We start from the raw sequence: 16,659 nt of genomic DNA on the forward strand, positions 1-16,659 counted from the left end.
ACGAGAGCGTCTTGAATTTATCCGTCTTTCCTGTCCCATGTCCCATCGAGCAGGCTGAGCCACGTGTATGCTGTAACTATTTCGTTACTTCTCTCCAAACGTCCAGTTCCTTGTGTTTCATTGAAACACACGACAGCACCATGGTGAAATTAGCAAAGGTAAGGCCAAATGGCGTCCATTTTACGCTACAGTATAAACGTGTGTATTTGTGATAGAAAGCTGTGTTTACGCATGAGGCCTTAACACGAACGAAGTTTCTGCGTTTGTGACAAAAACGAAACTATCAGCAGGGGAAAAGTCTGTTCATGTCACACAAATAATTTTCCCCCTGCTAATTTATTACACAGGTTGTGCAACTGTCTGCGTGGTCGAAAGAGCATGGTGGAATAGCACTCGTACTAAACGTTTCTTCTCGGTTTAGGTCGGCCATGTTGGTGCCTTGCCGTTGATTTTCCGGCCTGGCCTGCTAACGTGAGCTAACCGACGTTACTCAAGATGGCATTCACGCGCGTTCTCGCCAGAAGCAACGGGGTTTAGATACACATAGAAGGGATTAACTAGCGTGCCTCCAACGAATACCAGTATTTCTAATGTTATTATAAAGACAGATAAATTTGTCTATAATGCTAGCTAACGTGTGATTTGTTAACTGTTAGCATTAGCACGATGTTTAACGGACCAATTGCGTAGCGGGTGCTTAACGTTATTTCGAGTTGGTCAATCGAAATTCCCTTTTAACAGTAACAACTCGAATAATAGATTCGTGCTCTACTTTCTACGGTAGCTTTTTTCCTTCTCTATAGCCTTTCAGCATGTGTTTAAAAGCGTGTCCGCAAACGCTAACTTAGCCAACATGCTACTAGCCCGACGTCTTGGGCTCCACGTGGGTTGTGCGCCTGCTCTGAGTGACACACGAGGTAGGGAAACCAGATTACCGCCGAGACAGACGGTCACTAAACGTGGTTTATGTTTATCCAATGAAAATAGTTTAAATAACAAGTGAGCATAATTAAATCACAAGTTTTGGATGAGGCGGGTGGGGGTTGGGTTTTAAGTACCTCGTGGTGTAAACTCCTCATGTCGGCAAACATGCTGCTGATGTCTGGAGTAAATTGCCATAATTTACTGCTGGATTTTATTCTCTAGCAACACACGTGCCTAGGCTAGTATGAGCAAAGGTACCCTTTTTGAATAAATTAAATTTACATCTTTTCCTCCTCCTGGCAGGCAGCAAACAAGCAAGCAACTCAGAAGAAAAAAGCCCCTCCACCCCCAAAAGAAGTGGAGGAGGAATCTAGTGAAGAGGACAGCAGTGATGAGGAAGAAGAGGTACAGTATAATGTTGTTTTCTACGTTTGGCATAGTCTTGAAGTTTCCGGACAAAATAGTGATATTTAAGTTTATTTTTTTGTTTGTTTTTGCAGACTCCTCCACCTAAAGTGGTGAAGAAAGCCACACCAGCCAAAGCCACCCCAGCCGTTAAAAATGGCGCTGCTGCCAAAAAAGCAGAAAGTGAAGACGACGATGATTCTGGTAAGCGATGAAATTTGACAAAGCTAAAGTAAATTTGATGTGAGCTTTGAAGCAGTCTGTATATGTCAGCTGAAATGTTACATGCTGACTTGTGGTGAGAACAAGCTTACACTGAAATAAACACAAGAAATGAGAAATGCAAATCATTATTTGGGTGGGTCAAACCAAATGAATGGGAAGTAGTGATGCACTGCTCTTGACAGATTTGGCAGTAGTCAGACATGATGGGTGACCAGGAAGTGAAATTAGTTTGATACAGTAGTTAAAACATTGTAATGCAAGATCATAAATCCTTGAGGAAAATCTAAGCTCTAATCTATCATGCAAGAATGACTTAAGTTCCACACGGGGGGGTAACAAAATATTGTATGGCAGGAGACGACGTATTTCGATCCCGTTTGAATTCTTCCGTGAATTACACACATGATCTTTGACAAATTAAAAGATTTTAAACTAAAGGTCGTAGTTTGATGTAAAACTGAGAAATAAGACTGTGAAAATGCTTAATTACAAAGACCACAAACCCAAATGTTGCATATGTAATGACGTAACTTATTCTGTCAATGACTGAAGCTAACATCAAAACACTTACATGAGAGGATGATGTGATAAAAGAGCCAGGAGTTGTTGTATTAAACACATCGGGTGAGATATTTCTGCGTGGAACATGGCTACATTATCTAGTAGCAAGAAGGCAGTGAACATTGGCTAGCTTTACTGCAACATGTTGGTGACGTATATTGTGCGAAACGAGATGTAGTTCATTGAGCGGTTTCACACTAAACGACATGCAACTTTACTGTTTTACAACAGACTTTCTTGACTTGCAAAATTATATCTTAAATTGACAAACATGTAATTCAGGGCTCAATTCTAATGGGGGGAGAAGTTGTGCCATTGACTATGTACATATTTTTCGAAATAAGGTCTCATGAGCCGGAAGCAGAAGTGAGTGTCTAAGGCTATCTATATCATCAAAATAAGGACAAGTGATGCAAAGTCAGTTCAGGGAACACACATTTGCGCTCACCACAAACGTAGGTTAATCTTAAGTCATATTCTTAATATTTATATGATTTTGTGAACTTTGCCAACCTACAGAGGAGGAATCTGAAGAGGAGGCCCCCCCACCAAAAAAGACTCCTGCAAAAGCAGCACCGGCTAAACCCACGCCAGCCAAGGCAGCCCCTGCAAAGGCTGAGGAGTCAGATGATGATGATGATGATGATGACGACGATGACGGTAAGATCTACCGCATTGCTTCAGGACAAACATTTTGTCTCAAGTGTCATTTTTATGTTAAACTGCTTCTTTATATTTAATTTCACATAAAATCTTCCATTTTAAGAAAATTGTCACGCACCCTCCATTTCTTGACATGCATGTGGTTGTTTGGTACTCATGTGTGGTATGTACGGAGGAAAAATAAATGCAGTGTTATGTCTTCGGTGCTGGTATGTATTTTAAAGTCTGCCAGTTCTATCCTCAATCGCTGCTACATTCTTTTCTTGGATGACTTTTGGTGACATCTAAAGGGATTTTGCCTTTGCAGTTTTCTCCATTCTCCCCACCATGCAGTTTTCGTTGGAATTTACAATTGTGAAATGTGTATTGTTTCTAGATGAGTCAGAAGAAGAGGCCCCTCCTCCCAAGAAAGCGGCAAAGCCTGCTGCTAAACCTGCTGTCAAGCCCCCAGTGAAGGGTAAACCTGCAAAGGAGTCCTCTGATGATGATGATTCAGAAGAAGAGGCCCCACCCCCCAAGAAGGCTACTCCAGCTAAACCAGCTGCCAAAAAAGCTGCAAAGACCCAGGCTGCCAAAGAGGAGTCTGACGACGATGAAGATGGTTAGACCAAACCTTTTGATTGAGAATGTGTTTCTTATATTGGATAATACTATGTGTGGAGTTGCTGACTTGTGAGTTACAGTCAAGGGGGTACATGATGATCAACAAGGGACTTAATACTGATTTTTGTATGATGTCACCTTTTTTATGGATCTGATTCAGGTTGATAGCAGGTGGTTTGAATTTGGTCTCAACGACTGATGTAACTCTTAACAAGCCTGTCTTTTGTTCCTTAGACTCTGAAGAGGAGATGGACACCACACCTGCTCCAGCATCTGCAAAGAAAGCAGGCATGGTCAAGGCCAAGGAAGAGTCTGAAGAGGAGGAGGAGGACGACGACGAGGAGGATGACGAGGAGGAGGAGGAAGAGGGTGAGTTTTAGTAATGGGGAAAATTTTGTGGTTCACCTGCCAAATCTATCTAATTTATTACATATGTTTCATGTTACTCTCACCTGACTTTCTGGCTAAAACTCAAAATAAATACAATAAAGGGCAAATACAAATTCCAAAAATAAAACCAATGTGCATATTTTGGATACAAAACAGATCTGCCTGTATCAGACCTTCATCCTGTCTTTGCTGAATCAATTATGTACCACTTCTGTCTCTACAGAAGCCCCAGTGACTCCTGCAAAGAGGAAGGCAGAGGGCAAAAAAGATACCCCTCCTGCCAAGAAGGCAAAGTCAGAAGGCGAAGGTAGGAATAAATGCACTAACCCATCAATCTAATTTCAATATTGTATCGTGATGATCAACAAGGGACTTAATACTGATGTGTGATGTCACCTTTATTATTCTGAATCTGTCTGGCATAATTAAGACTACTTTTTTTTTTTTTTTAACAAAAGTGAAACTCAGTGGAATTTTACACTCCATTTTCCAGGTTTCTGTCTGTTTGTTGGGAACTTGAACTCAAACAAAGACTTTGATGAAATCAAAGACGCCCTGAGGAAATTCTTCTCCAAGAACAGCCTTGAGGTCGCCGATGTCCGGTTAGGTGGATCCAAGTAAGCGGTCAATTTAAGAATACATTTAATAGTACACACTGTCAGTACTTGCTTGTAATGCACAGGGGTATGTCTGTTAATGGGGATGGACGGACAGGGCATTAGGAGAGGGTTCTGCCTGCAAGTTTGTTTTTGTTTTTTTTTCCTTCTGTCTAATGGTGGTTGCATGACTTGCCTCAAAAGGAAATTTGGCTATGTGGAGTTTGAATCTGAGGAGGACATGCAGAAGGCACTGGAACTCAATGGCAAGAAGTTCATGGGTCAGGAGTTGAAGATGGACAAAGCCCGATCCAAAGAAAGCTCACAGGACAACAAGAAAGGTAAGACCTTCATCGGGTGCCTGTGTATATCTATGAAAGCTAAAAACACCCACACTGACGCTTATCCCACAGAATTTTTTTTTTTATCATTTTAAATGAATACTTCACTCACCCTCCATTTCTTGGCACACATGTGGTTGTTCAGTGCTCATGTGTGGTATGTAAGGAGGAAAAGTAAGTGCAGCGCTATGTCTTCGGTGCCGGTGTGTATTTCATGTCTGCCGGTTCTATCCTCAATTGCTGCTACATTATTGCCTTTTAATGGGCTTTAGTGGGGTCTAGAGGTTTTGCTCTCTGCAGAGTTTCTCAAAATGTACATGAACTGGGACATGTCCAAGCAGCCTAAAAAAAATTCTGAAGATTTAAAGAAATTCCCCATACTCAACTGACACTGACATTTGTCCCACAGAGAGGGATTCACGGACGCTGTTTGTAAAAAATCTTCCCTTCTCTGCAACGTCTGATGACCTGAAAGAAGTCTTTGAAAATGCATTTGACATCAGGGTACCCATTGGCCAGAACGGTTCCAACAGGGGGTAAGAACAAGCCAGCATGAGTTGTTTTTTTTTTCTGCACATGCCTGAAAGTCTCATCCATATGTTTATGTAGTGTTAGAGGGCTAGGTTTACAGTCTGTCAGCTGTGACTTTGTATCCGCGCTGTGATGTCTTCAGAGCACAAACACGACGCTGTTACCCCGAAACACTGTAGCTACAGTTTATTTTACTGTCGATAGGCACTATAAGCGACCCATGTTTGTTTTATACATATGTATCGACTCATCTTTTTACAAACAAGTAATCTCTTCTCATTTGACAGCATTGCCTATGTCGAGTTCAAAACTGAGGCTGAAGCAGAGAAGATGCTGGAGGAAGCCCAGGGAGCTGATGTACAGGGGAGGTCCATCATCATTGACTATGTTGGAGATAAGAGCCAGAAAGGAGGCAGGGTGTCGGGTAAGCTGACATTTTGGGAAGCTGTGGAGCTAGCTTGGTAGTTAAACAGTAGAATTCTTAAGTAGTTAGTTGATAGTTTATGTGCAATAGTTAATTATGCCTACACTTATAGTAAGGAAGCAGGGCATGCCCAATCGTAGGTAAAGTTTGTAAACTGTTTTAGTTGTGCGCAACATAACTTGTTCGTAGTGGTGCCAGTGCAGCTTGAGCATTGACTGGTTCATTGAAACATGTTAATTGCCCCTTATCTAAACTAATATTGATTTATGAGTATTAAGCGTTGTACCATGTTTTACCTATTGGATCAAAGAATGCCTTTTATTCGTCTCACCAGTTTCCTTTCTTCCTTCTTTCCCTGTAGGGGCAGGATCAGCCAGTAAAACACTGGTAGTGAATAATCTGGCCTTCAGTGCCACAGAGGAAGTCCTGCAATCCACTTTTGAGAAGGCTGTCTCTATAAGAATCCCGCAGAGAGATGGCAGACCTAAAGGGTAAGTGTCTATATGACAACTATATTGATGGGCCCAAGAGGATTTTGTATCTATGTATTGTCATTTTTCATCCTCAGAGCTCTAGCATTAAAGCTCAAACTGCCACACCTTCTCATGAGCTCCTCTTAATCTTACCCATGATTCTGTATTGGATTCGCACGAGAAGCAGAGCAAACGCAGAGTTTGCACATGCTCACCCTACAATCATATGGGGTGTTGCCCATGTCTGCTGTGCAACAAATACAAATGTTTAATTGTTGAGGGGGGGGGGGGGACTCAATTGCAGTGGAAGATACTTCAGTCGGCCAATGTTTACCCTTTCTAATGTTATGCTGCTTCTCTTAGTTTTGCTTTTGTAGAATTTGAGAGCACAGATGATGCCAAGGATGCCCTGGAAAACCTCAACAATACAGACATTGAAGGCCGGTCAATCAGACTGGAGTACAGCCAGAACAGTGATGGCAGGGGACAAGGGGGCAGAGGAAACTCCGGTATGTCTTCAAACATTACCAATGTGAAACTGAAGAGTGGTCTGTGTTTGGATATTATCCCATACTGACTTAAATTAATTGAGCTCAGTTTGTAAGCACGGCCAGGTGTGATGAAAACTTGACCTCCTGAAACTCTGTGACGATTCAAAGATAGTCAAGTCCTGAACTGGTCTGTGTTTGAAACATTTGTATTGGTCCAGATGATGATGATGATGATGATGATGATCATCATTGTGATGTATAAAATCTAAACAAGACAAAGGTCTTAGTTATAATAATGGCTTCCTTTTACTGCCAGGTCCAACAAAAACCCTCTTTGTCAAGGGTCTCTCTGAGGACACAACGGACCAGACACTTAGGGATGCTTTTGAGGGCGCCGCAGCAGCCAGGATAGTCACAGACCGAGAGACAGGGTCATCAAAAGGGTAAGTTTGTAGAGTTGTAAATATTCCCTCTGGCTGTCGACTCTTCTCGTGAGCACCGCTCTGTCCAGCAGTGACAGTGTACGGATTCGCATGAGAAGTAGAGCAAACTCCCAGTTTAACAGGCACCTACCTTAGTGGTAGTTGCCCATGTCTGATGTGAAACAATCAACAGTAATGTGGGTGATTGGGACTGTATTGTGGGGGGGGGGGGAAGCATTCTAAAATACAATCATACTCTACTCTGTTAAGTATTAAATCATTCTTATCTGATTTATTTAAAATAGTCACTTATTTAATGTTTTGAATATTTTCTATTTTTGTTGACTTTTAGTGAAGTAAAGCCTTTTCTTACCCCCTCCGACACAGCTTTGGTTTTGTAGACTTTGACAATGAGGAGGACTGCAAGGCAGCCAAGGAAGCCATGGATGATGGTGAGATCGATGGCAACAAGGTGACCCTCGACTACGCCAAGCCCAAGGGTGAAGGCGGCTTCCGCGGAGGGCGTGGTGGATTTGGCGGTCGTGGTGGTGGCAGAGGAGGTCGCGGCGGATTTGGTGGGGGCTTTGGAGGCGGCTTTGGTGGCCGCGGTGGAGGCAGAGGAAGGGGTGGCCCTCGTGGAGGTGGACGTGGACGTGGTGGCTTTGGAGGTAAAGGAAATTGAATTTGTTTGCTTAGAGGGAGGAATAGGGAGAAGCTAATGTCCATCTGCTAACATTTCCTCTTGAGGTTTCATTGTTTTGATAATCAGAAAACTGTCAATACTTTGGCAAACGTTAAGGGGCTGATGTCAACCAACTTTACTGTTCATGGCAATATCATTTTAATTTGGATTGGATCATACCTATTGGCCTTCAGGGTCGAAGCAGGTAGTTGAGTTGAACTTGATGATGCCGCCGGCAATTAAGTTTCCTCTGTTCTCATTTTAGGTGGAAGAGGTGGCGGTGGATTTGGAGCTAAACCCCAGGGGAAGAAAATCAAGTTCGATGACTAAATCCTTAGTCTGTTTTACTTTTTGAATGGACTCTGGTTTCATCACTTTTCAGAGCTTTTGGACATTCCAGAAAGCGTCATTGATATATATTTAACTGTTAACGGGCATTTTAGCCCTTTATTTAGACCCCTCAAACCTTTCCCCACCCTTCTGTGCCAGACTGGTACTTTTGATCTTCTCAGCTCAAGTGCTACGTGTTAGTACTGAATGTCCCTAATGCAAACCTGCACCTCTCGCCCTCACTTGCTTTTCTGAAGGAGTTAAATGGAATGGGTCTGGCAAACAAGTTTGCTGTGAAAAATATGCTCGTCTTTGTCAGATACATTGTGTAAATTTAAACAGTTTGTATGATTTCATTTTACCTTTTGTAAAAACAAAAATACACTTGTATCCTTATGTTTTTTTGTTTTTATTTTGTCATTTAGTTTGATTTAGGTGCCATGTTTTACTGTAATGTGCAAAGCATATTTTGATAAAAGATTTGAGTCAGTGCTATTGGGCTTGGTTGTAAGAATATGGCAAAGATGTTCTGTCATGTCTGTTTGGTGGGGCACAGTCAGTGTCTGAGTTAATGAGGATAAAGACCTCTTATCTATGTAACATAAAATATTTGTAGTGCATTGACTAATTTTTTTCCCATCTGAGAATCTCAAGATTTTCATGTGATTAAATAAAATCTTGTAGGTGGTGATTTTTAAATGTCTGTCCTCATTGCACTCATGTCCATCTGAAGCATTGAATAAGATTTAATCAGGGTGAAAAGTTAAATGTTCAGTTTCATTGCAAAGTGTGGTACGTCAACTGACTTGTTACTTTATTTAATGCAGCTAACTGCATCTAATGCAATATAACATTCCCTCAATAAACTCTACCTTGATGAAGCTTGTCAAAATCAGTTAAGACTGTTAGTTTCAACTAGTAAGTATATAGAGGCTGATGTATGGTGCTGTTGGGTTGTATTACAACATAGTTCAAACCAGCTGACAGAAATGGGAATAGACAGGTTACAGTTGTCTGAAGTTTACGTAAACATCGCTAAATTCACATTTGTTGACATTTAATCCTAGTAAACATTTCTAGTCTTAGGTCAGTTTTTTTTAAGACTGTAAAATGTCAATGTCAGATTATTTAATCACATTCCCAATGGATCAGATGTTTAAGTTCACAGAGTTGGTATTTGGTAACTTTGAAATAGTTTAACTTGGGTCAAATGTTTCAGGTAGCCTTCCACAAGCATTACGATATGTTGCTGGAATTTTTGGCCCGTTCTTCCTGACGGTACTGATAACTGTCGGGTTTGTAGGCCTTTGTGCTCGCACATGCCTATGTATGCCCACAAATTTTGAATTGGATGGCCACTTTAATACTTGAAATTTTGTTTCGTTTTGCCACAGCTTTGGAAGCATGCTTTGGGTCATAGTCCATTTTGAAGACCCACTTGCGACCAACCCATAACTTCTTGGCTGATGTCTTGAGATGTTGCTTCAATATATCCGCATAATTTTCCCCCCTTATGAGGCCAGCTATTTTGTGAAGTGCACAAGCCCCAAAGCACTTGGGCTTCAGTCGTATGGTGTCTTTTGTCTTACAACTTTAACCCTTTTTCCTCCAAACATAACGATGGTCATTATGACCATACAGTTAAATTTTTATTTCATCACACCAGAGAACAATTCTCCGAAAAGAACATAATGAAAGTTTCACTTAATTAAATCACAGAAGAAAATTAACTTTCAACAATATTCAAATTGAGACGCATCTGTAGTGCGTGTAAAATCTGGCCTACTGGAAGTGTGATATACTGAATTGTAATTGAAATAATCTGTCTCTAAACAACTGGTTGAAAAATTACTTTTGTAGTAGATGTCCTAATATACTTGCCAAAACTATAATTTGTTACTACAACCTAAGCGACTTCAACTTCCAACTTCATCTATAGAACCTGCGGAGCATCCATATTATGTACATTTGTTAAATCCAAAAGATCTGGAGTGGATAGAAGAGTCTTAATTCTAAGTGTAAGCCAATATTTGATAGTGATAGTGATAACTTGCACTTAACCTTGTCTAGCCTTTGTTTATTCAGAAAATGCTATAATAATAGCTGATGACAAACTCATTTTTTTCACTAGGTGGCAGTCTCCACATGTGGAAAAGGGCCAGTGTTGTCTACACATAGAACTGTGCACACTGACTATTTCCAAGCGATGCTAAACTGGGCGTTGGAAGACTTTAGGTTAGCATTGAGGGCCCTTACAGCCATGGAGTCTTTTGTGTCATTCTGCCATTACAAAACAAAAACTGCACAACCTTATTCACAAATCTGGCATTGAATTGATGGCCTTGGAAATGCAGATTTGTTAGTGGAAATTTGCCTATTCAAATCCCACAATTTACAATGAAACTGTGTGAATGCACTGGTCTTAGCCTAAACTGCCCTCAAAGTAATCCAATGTCATCAATCCTCAAAGTCTTTCCCTGAGCACTTTATTCACTTGTAAACTGCTGATAAGTACCTCGTAGGAGCATATTGCAAAAGTAAAGACGATGACATTGTAGACATTGTGGAGATTCAAACTGTGTACTAAATTTAAATTGAGAGTCTTTAGAAACTACTCTATCATTTTCATGCCATTGTGTTGGATACTTGCAGTCCTTCGGTGGTGCTTCCAAGACTTAGCTGAGGATGCATAGCTGAGAGACGGCTATGAAACAGTAGAGGCTTGAAAGGCAAATCTCACCACATGCTGAAAATGATTAAGGTTTTGGTACTGGACAACAACACTTATAGACACCTTAAAAAATCAGAATCAGCTTTATTGGTGAAGCATGCTTAGGGACAGAAGGCACACTCAAAGACTCACAGCTGAAACAAGGACAACAAATCTGACAAACATAACAATTATGTACAGGCAAGTATGTGAAAAAAGATACATACTGAATATACACAATGTACACTGTGAGACACCCCTGCACGAAAACTGATATTGCTTTCTGATTTGTCACTGGCAACAACGGTAAGTGTGACTTGATTACCAGTGACCCTGAGCTGCTTGTCAGGTCTTACTTGTCAGTGACACTACAGACAGGGGACAGCAGCATGCTGTCATCCTGAGGCTCTGGTAGCTGAACAAGGATCTTTTTGTTCCTGAAGGTGCCTGGGTGGGAGGCCCTGATGATGGGACCACTGAATACCTCCATTTAGAGATTTGTTGCCCCCCTGCCTTGAACAGTCATGAGAGGTCATGCTAGCTTTTCTCTGTGGTGTTATGTCAGTCGTCTAAAATGACCTGTGTGCTTTCTTTATTCTTAGAGTGCTTTCCTGCCGTTTGTTTTTTTTTTTTTGTATTTTCCTTGTATCATCCACATGGATACAATGGAGTGTTAACATAAGCTTCAGTGATCATGTCATTTATAGCAGTAAAATAAAACTTGTGTTTCAAAGTGATGACATAAAAAAGAAGCTCTATGGAAGCATATCATCCACAATATAGAAAGCTATAGGAGAGAATATGGTACAAGGAATGTGAAGGTGCAGATATTTTACCCACTAGCTTTACATTTGTGAACCATAAGCAGGAAATCTGATGAAGCATGAAGCTGAGTCATTAGGGCAATATGAAGAGGAGAAGGGCCAGAGACTGATACTTTATCTCACTTGTTTAGTGACTGGTCCAAATAGTGCCCTCTTTAAATGTGAGTATCACTGCCCAGGGTCCTCCTCTCAATGGATCTTTGTCAAGTACATGGCATCCTGTAATGGTGGCAAGAAACAACATTTTGGAATTTCATGGTTTTCTCAATAAATTTGTCATAAAATGTGATCTGATCTTCATCGAAGTCAGGGGTACAAATATATTGTGTCTAAAATAATAACACAAAATAAATTCTGATCCCTCTTGTCTTTATTGAGAACAACCAAAAAAACTCATAGTGCTTGTGGAAAAGTTATGTGAACCCTTGAGGTAATGACCTCAAAAAAGCTAATTGGAGTCAGGTTTTAGCACACCTGGCGTCTCGTTAAGAAAATGAGTTTGGAGGTGTGGATTTCAGCTACTCTGTCTCTGCAGGAGAAGCATACGCTTATGTGAGCCATTCCCCACCAAAAAGAGCTCTCAGCGGATCTACAATCAAGAATTGTTGATTTACATAAAGCTGACAAAGGTTACAAAGTCACCAGTCTACAGTTAGGCAAACACTCTACAAATGGGGTCACTTTGGGACTGTTGCTACTCAACCAAGAAGTGGGTGCCCAGTCAAAATGGCACCAACAGCACAACATTGACACATCAATGAGGTAAAGAAACAACCCCCGAATGACGAAGATTTGAAAGCATTGGAATTGGCTAACATCTCTGTTCATGATTCTACAATACGTAAAACACTGAACAAGCAGGGTATCTACGGCAGGACACCACGCCACTGCTTACTGAAAAGAACATTGCTGCAAGCCTGACAATTGTAAAAGAGCACATTGACACGCCATAGGTATTGGCAAAATGTTTTGTGGACTGATGAAACTAAAACTATTTGGACGAACCAAACAGTACTACATCTGGCGTAGAAAAGGTACGGCAAATCATCATGGAAACATCATTCTAACCATAAAGTATGGTGGAGGAAATGTCATGATTTGGGTCTGGGTTGCTGCATCAGGGCCTGGCCAATCTGCAATCATTGAGGGGAAAATGAATCCCCAAATATATCAGACAATTCTTCAGAATAATGTGAGAATATCTGCACGTCAGCTGAAACTGTGTAGAAGTTGGATGATGCAACAGGATAATGACCCAAACACCGGAGCAAGTCCCACAACAGAATGGCTTTAGAAAAACAAAATCTGCCTTTTGGAATGGCCAAGTCAGAGCCCAGACCTCAACCTGATAGAGATGCTACAGAATGACTTGAAGAGAGCCATCCACATGAGATGTCCAAAGAATATGACAACGCTAAAGCAGTTCTGACAGGAAGAATGGGCTAAAATTCCACCGTAACGATGTGCAGGTCTGATCCACAGTTACAGGAAGCGCCTGGTTGAGGTTATTACTGCCAAGGGGGGGGGGGGGGCAACCAGTTATTGATAAGGGTTCACTTACTCACTCAACATTCAAAATGGCAGTTGAAAAAGTGTGTTCAATAAAGACATGAGGGATCAAAATGTGTTATTTTAGACACATATTTGTCAATACCCTTGACGTAGATGAAGATCAGATCACATTTTATGACAAACTTGTGCAAACCATGGAATTCCAAAAGGTTCACATACATTTTCTTGCCACTGTGGATGTACTACAAATTCAATTTCATTTCCTTTATGGTATTTGCATATTTGTCATCTGTGGCCAATGAGATGTATTTCCTTCACATGGCAACTGAACAGTCACATTTACAAGTCTGGGTTAATGCTCTTAGTAAAACTGTGCCCAACAGAGTATTATGTGGCTATGCCCAGAAATAGCCACATAAAAATGAAAAAAAAAATATAAATGTTGTTTTTACACTGTCAGATTAAACAAATGAGATACAACAAGTTAATTTGTGAGATTTATACACTGCTCAAAAAAATAAAGGGAACACTAAAATAACACATCCTAGATCTGAATGAATGAAATAATCTCATTAATAAATACTCATTTCTTTACATAGTTGAATGTGGTGACAACAAAGTCACACAAAAATTATCAATGGAAATCAAATTTATCAACCCATGGAGGTCTGGATTTGGAGTCACACTCAAAATCAAAGTGGAAAACCACACTACAGGCCGATCCAACTTTGATGTAATGTCCTTAAAACAAGTCAAAATGAGGCTCAGTAGTGTGTGTGGCCTCCACGTGCCTGAATGACCTCCCAACAATGCCTGGGCATGCTCCAGATGAGGTGGCGGATGATCTCCTGAGGGATCTCCTCCCAGACCTGGACTAAAGCATCTGCCAACTCCTGGACAGTCAGTGGTGCAACGTGGCGTTGGTGGATGGAGCAAGACATGATGTCCTAGATGTGCTCAATTGGATTCAGGTCTGGGGAACGGGCGGGCCAGTCCATAGCATCAATGCCTTCCTCTTGCAGGAACTGCTGACACACTCCAGCCACATGAGGTCTAGCATTGTATTGCATTAGGAGTGACCCAGGTCATGCTGGAGGATGTTGCAGGCAGCAGAACGTTCTCCACGGTGTCTCCAGACTCTGTCACGTCTGTCTCATGTGCTCAGTGTGAACCTGCTTTCATCTGTGAAGAGCACAGGGCGCCAGTGGCAAATTTGCCAATCTTGGTGTTCTCTGGCAAATGCCAAACGTCCTGCACGGTGTTGGGCTGTAAGCACAACCCCCATCTGTGGACGTCGGGCCCTCATACCACCCTCATGGAGTCTGTTTCTGACCGTTTGAGCAGACACATGCACATTTGTGGCCTGCTGGAGGTCATTTTGCACGGCTCTGGCAGTGCTCCTCCTGCTCCTCCTTGCACAAAGGCGGAGGTAGTGGTCCTGCTGCTGGGTTGTTGCCCTCCTATGGCCTCCTCCACGTCTCCTGATGTACTGGCCTGTCTCCTGGTAGCGCCTCCATGCTCTGGACACTACGCTGACAGACACAGCAAACCTTCTTGCCACAGCTCGCATTGATGTGCCATCCTGGATGAGCTGCACTACCTGAGCCACTTGTGTGGGTTGTAGACTCCATCTCATGCTACCACTAGAGTGAAAGCACTTCAAGTATTCAAAAGTGACCAAAACATCAGCCAGGAAGCATAGGAACTGAGAAGTGGACACCACTTGCAGAACCACTCCTTTATTGGGGGTGTCTTGCTAATTGCCTATAATTTCCACCTGTTGTCTATTCCATTTGCACAACAGCATGTGAAATTGATTGTCAATCAGTGTTGCTTCCTAAGTGGACAGTTTGATTTCACAGGAGTGTGACTGACTTGGAGTTACATTGTGTTGTTTAAGTGTTCCCTTTATTTTTTTGAGCAGTGTATATGCAGATAGGTGGATTTTGTAACCATGGACTGACCCAGGCTAGCAATTTCCCTATTTCCAGACTTGCTAAGCTAATCGGCTGCTGGCTGTGGCTTTGCATTTAGCATACAAACAGAGTGGTATCGACATACACTCTGCAAGAAAGTGAATAGGTATATCTTCCCAAATTCCAAACAATTACTTAACTGCAGCAGGGTGATGATAATTTTAGTTTTCCAGCAATGTATTACACAGTACATTTCTGATGTTTAAGGTGATATGTAGTTCCTCAGTCCAGGTTTCTTCAACATAATCACTAAGACAATGTTTTTGTATGCTTATGTGTATGTGTTTTTTTTTTTTTTTTTTAGAAAATGTCCTATCCTCCAGGTTTGCTATTTGTTTTTGTACAGGATAAAAGCATAAAAGTCGACTTAAAAAATGTGCTCTAAACTATTGGATGTAAAATGTGATCTGGAACACTTAACTGATCAGCAGTACTGTAATGAGATGTGTATGTTGTGAGATGCCTGAGATTATAGAGAGTATATAGTCAGCAGCCTGTAGTTTGAGGAATGTTCTTTTTAATTTGAGCTCAAACAGCCAATGATGGTGCCTTTGAAGAAAATAGAGGGCTGGTGTGAAAGCTCTCGGCCCCTTCCCGCTGACCTATTCACCATACTGACATCAAAAGATTCCTCTAATTAGTGTCAACAAATATGCAGCTCCTGGTCTGCAGGCAGGTTGGAAAGCAGGGTGTGTACTCACATACAGTCAAATATCAACACTTGAGTGGGAGATTTACAGTGTATGGCTGGTGGTAGCTGTTAGCTTTTAGTCAGTTCTTCCAGCCATAAAGCCAGTATTTTGTTTTCAATCACCTTTGCTGTCTCAGTTCACAATACACCTGTTACTTGACAGAGGAGCAACAATTGTGTCTCCAGTCCTTTACTGGAAATCTTCTTTATTGGTACATCTTTTGGCTGTGTGTTTTTAGGTTCCTCTCTACATGCATGTGTTCCAGCCAAAGCTTTGAGGAATAATCTTTTTTTTGAGCAACAATGCTAACAAACATTGCACATTAGCCAGCTAGCTGAACTGTGTCCTCCTCAATATGATTGTTTTAGTCAACCAAGGGTCAGTGGTCGTGGTGGTGGGCTAGTGAGCGTGTACAGGAAAAATTTTAAATGTCATCAAGTACGCTGTGATGAATTTAACTCCTTTGAAGTTCTCATTCTTAAAGTTGGAGGGCTGCAACCTATCATATTTGTTATAATTTATCGCCCCCCAAAACCGCCTGGAGGATTTTTATCAGAACCTCCTGAATTTTTATCTACTCTGGTTTTAAAATATGATTTGTTCTTTGTGGCGATTTTAATATTCATGTTGATGACCCCACCAATGTTAATGCAACTGACTTTTTAAATATGGCCACTTCATTTAACTTCAAACAACATGTCAAAGCAAACACATAACCGTGGTCATACACTGGACTTGGTTTTTACCCTGGGTGTCAGCATTTCCTCTGTGGAATTAGTGGACATAACCATATCTGACCACAGATGTATTGTTTTTAGCTGCGATTTGCCTGTTACTCATGCCGCCTCACCAAGCTCCGTGTGTTCTCGCATCTTTAATGAACA

At 41.4% G+C, this 16,659-nt stretch overlaps 1 protein-coding gene and 3 non-coding genes across 4 annotated transcripts; all 4 read left to right on the top strand.

Moving 5' to 3' along the window:
* ncl (nucleolin) lies at positions 1-8,760 on the top strand. Its single transcript, XM_046050108.1, has 16 exons — positions 1-158; positions 1,228-1,329; positions 1,425-1,533; positions 2,635-2,775; positions 3,155-3,379; positions 3,616-3,750; positions 3,995-4,078; positions 4,265-4,388; positions 4,572-4,708; positions 5,118-5,244; positions 5,527-5,663; positions 6,025-6,154; positions 6,500-6,645; positions 6,944-7,070; positions 7,437-7,717; positions 7,997-8,760. Exons 1-16 carry the CDS (start codon positions 141-143, stop codon positions 8,059-8,061), a joined length of 2,088 nt encoding a protein of 695 aa, XP_045906064.1. The 5' UTR covers positions 1-140; the 3' UTR covers positions 8,062-8,760.
* LOC123971795 lies at positions 2,897-3,036 on the top strand. The gene has a single exon (XR_006825290.1). It is a non-coding gene; the product is annotated as a small nucleolar RNA SNORA57 (small nucleolar RNA).
* LOC123971794 lies at positions 4,821-4,959 on the top strand. The gene has a single exon (XR_006825289.1). It is a non-coding gene; the product is annotated as a small nucleolar RNA SNORA57 (small nucleolar RNA).
* LOC123971805 lies at positions 7,111-7,237 on the top strand. Its single transcript, XR_006825299.1, has one exon. It is a non-coding gene; the product is annotated as a small nucleolar RNA SNORA75 (small nucleolar RNA).
* Positions 8,761-16,659: the final 7,899 nt, after the last annotated feature.

This window comes from Micropterus dolomieu, linkage group LG05 (genome assembly GCF_021292245.1).
Source record: "Micropterus dolomieu isolate WLL.071019.BEF.003 ecotype Adirondacks linkage group LG05, ASM2129224v1, whole genome shotgun sequence".
In the NCBI taxonomy this organism is placed as follows: Eukaryota; Metazoa; Chordata; class Actinopteri; order Centrarchiformes; family Centrarchidae; genus Micropterus; species Micropterus dolomieu.

Bases quoted from the DNA above. Each gene is read 5' to 3' on its own strand.
- ncl (XM_046050108.1), top strand. The intron at 6,646-6,943 runs GTATGTCTTCAA...TTTTACTGCCAG, and splicing joins AGGGGGCAGAGGAAACTCCG to GTCCAACAAAAACCCTCTTT. The intron at 7,071-7,436 runs GTAAGTTTGTAG...CCTCCGACACAG, and splicing joins GAGACAGGGTCATCAAAAGG to CTTTGGTTTTGTAGACTTTG.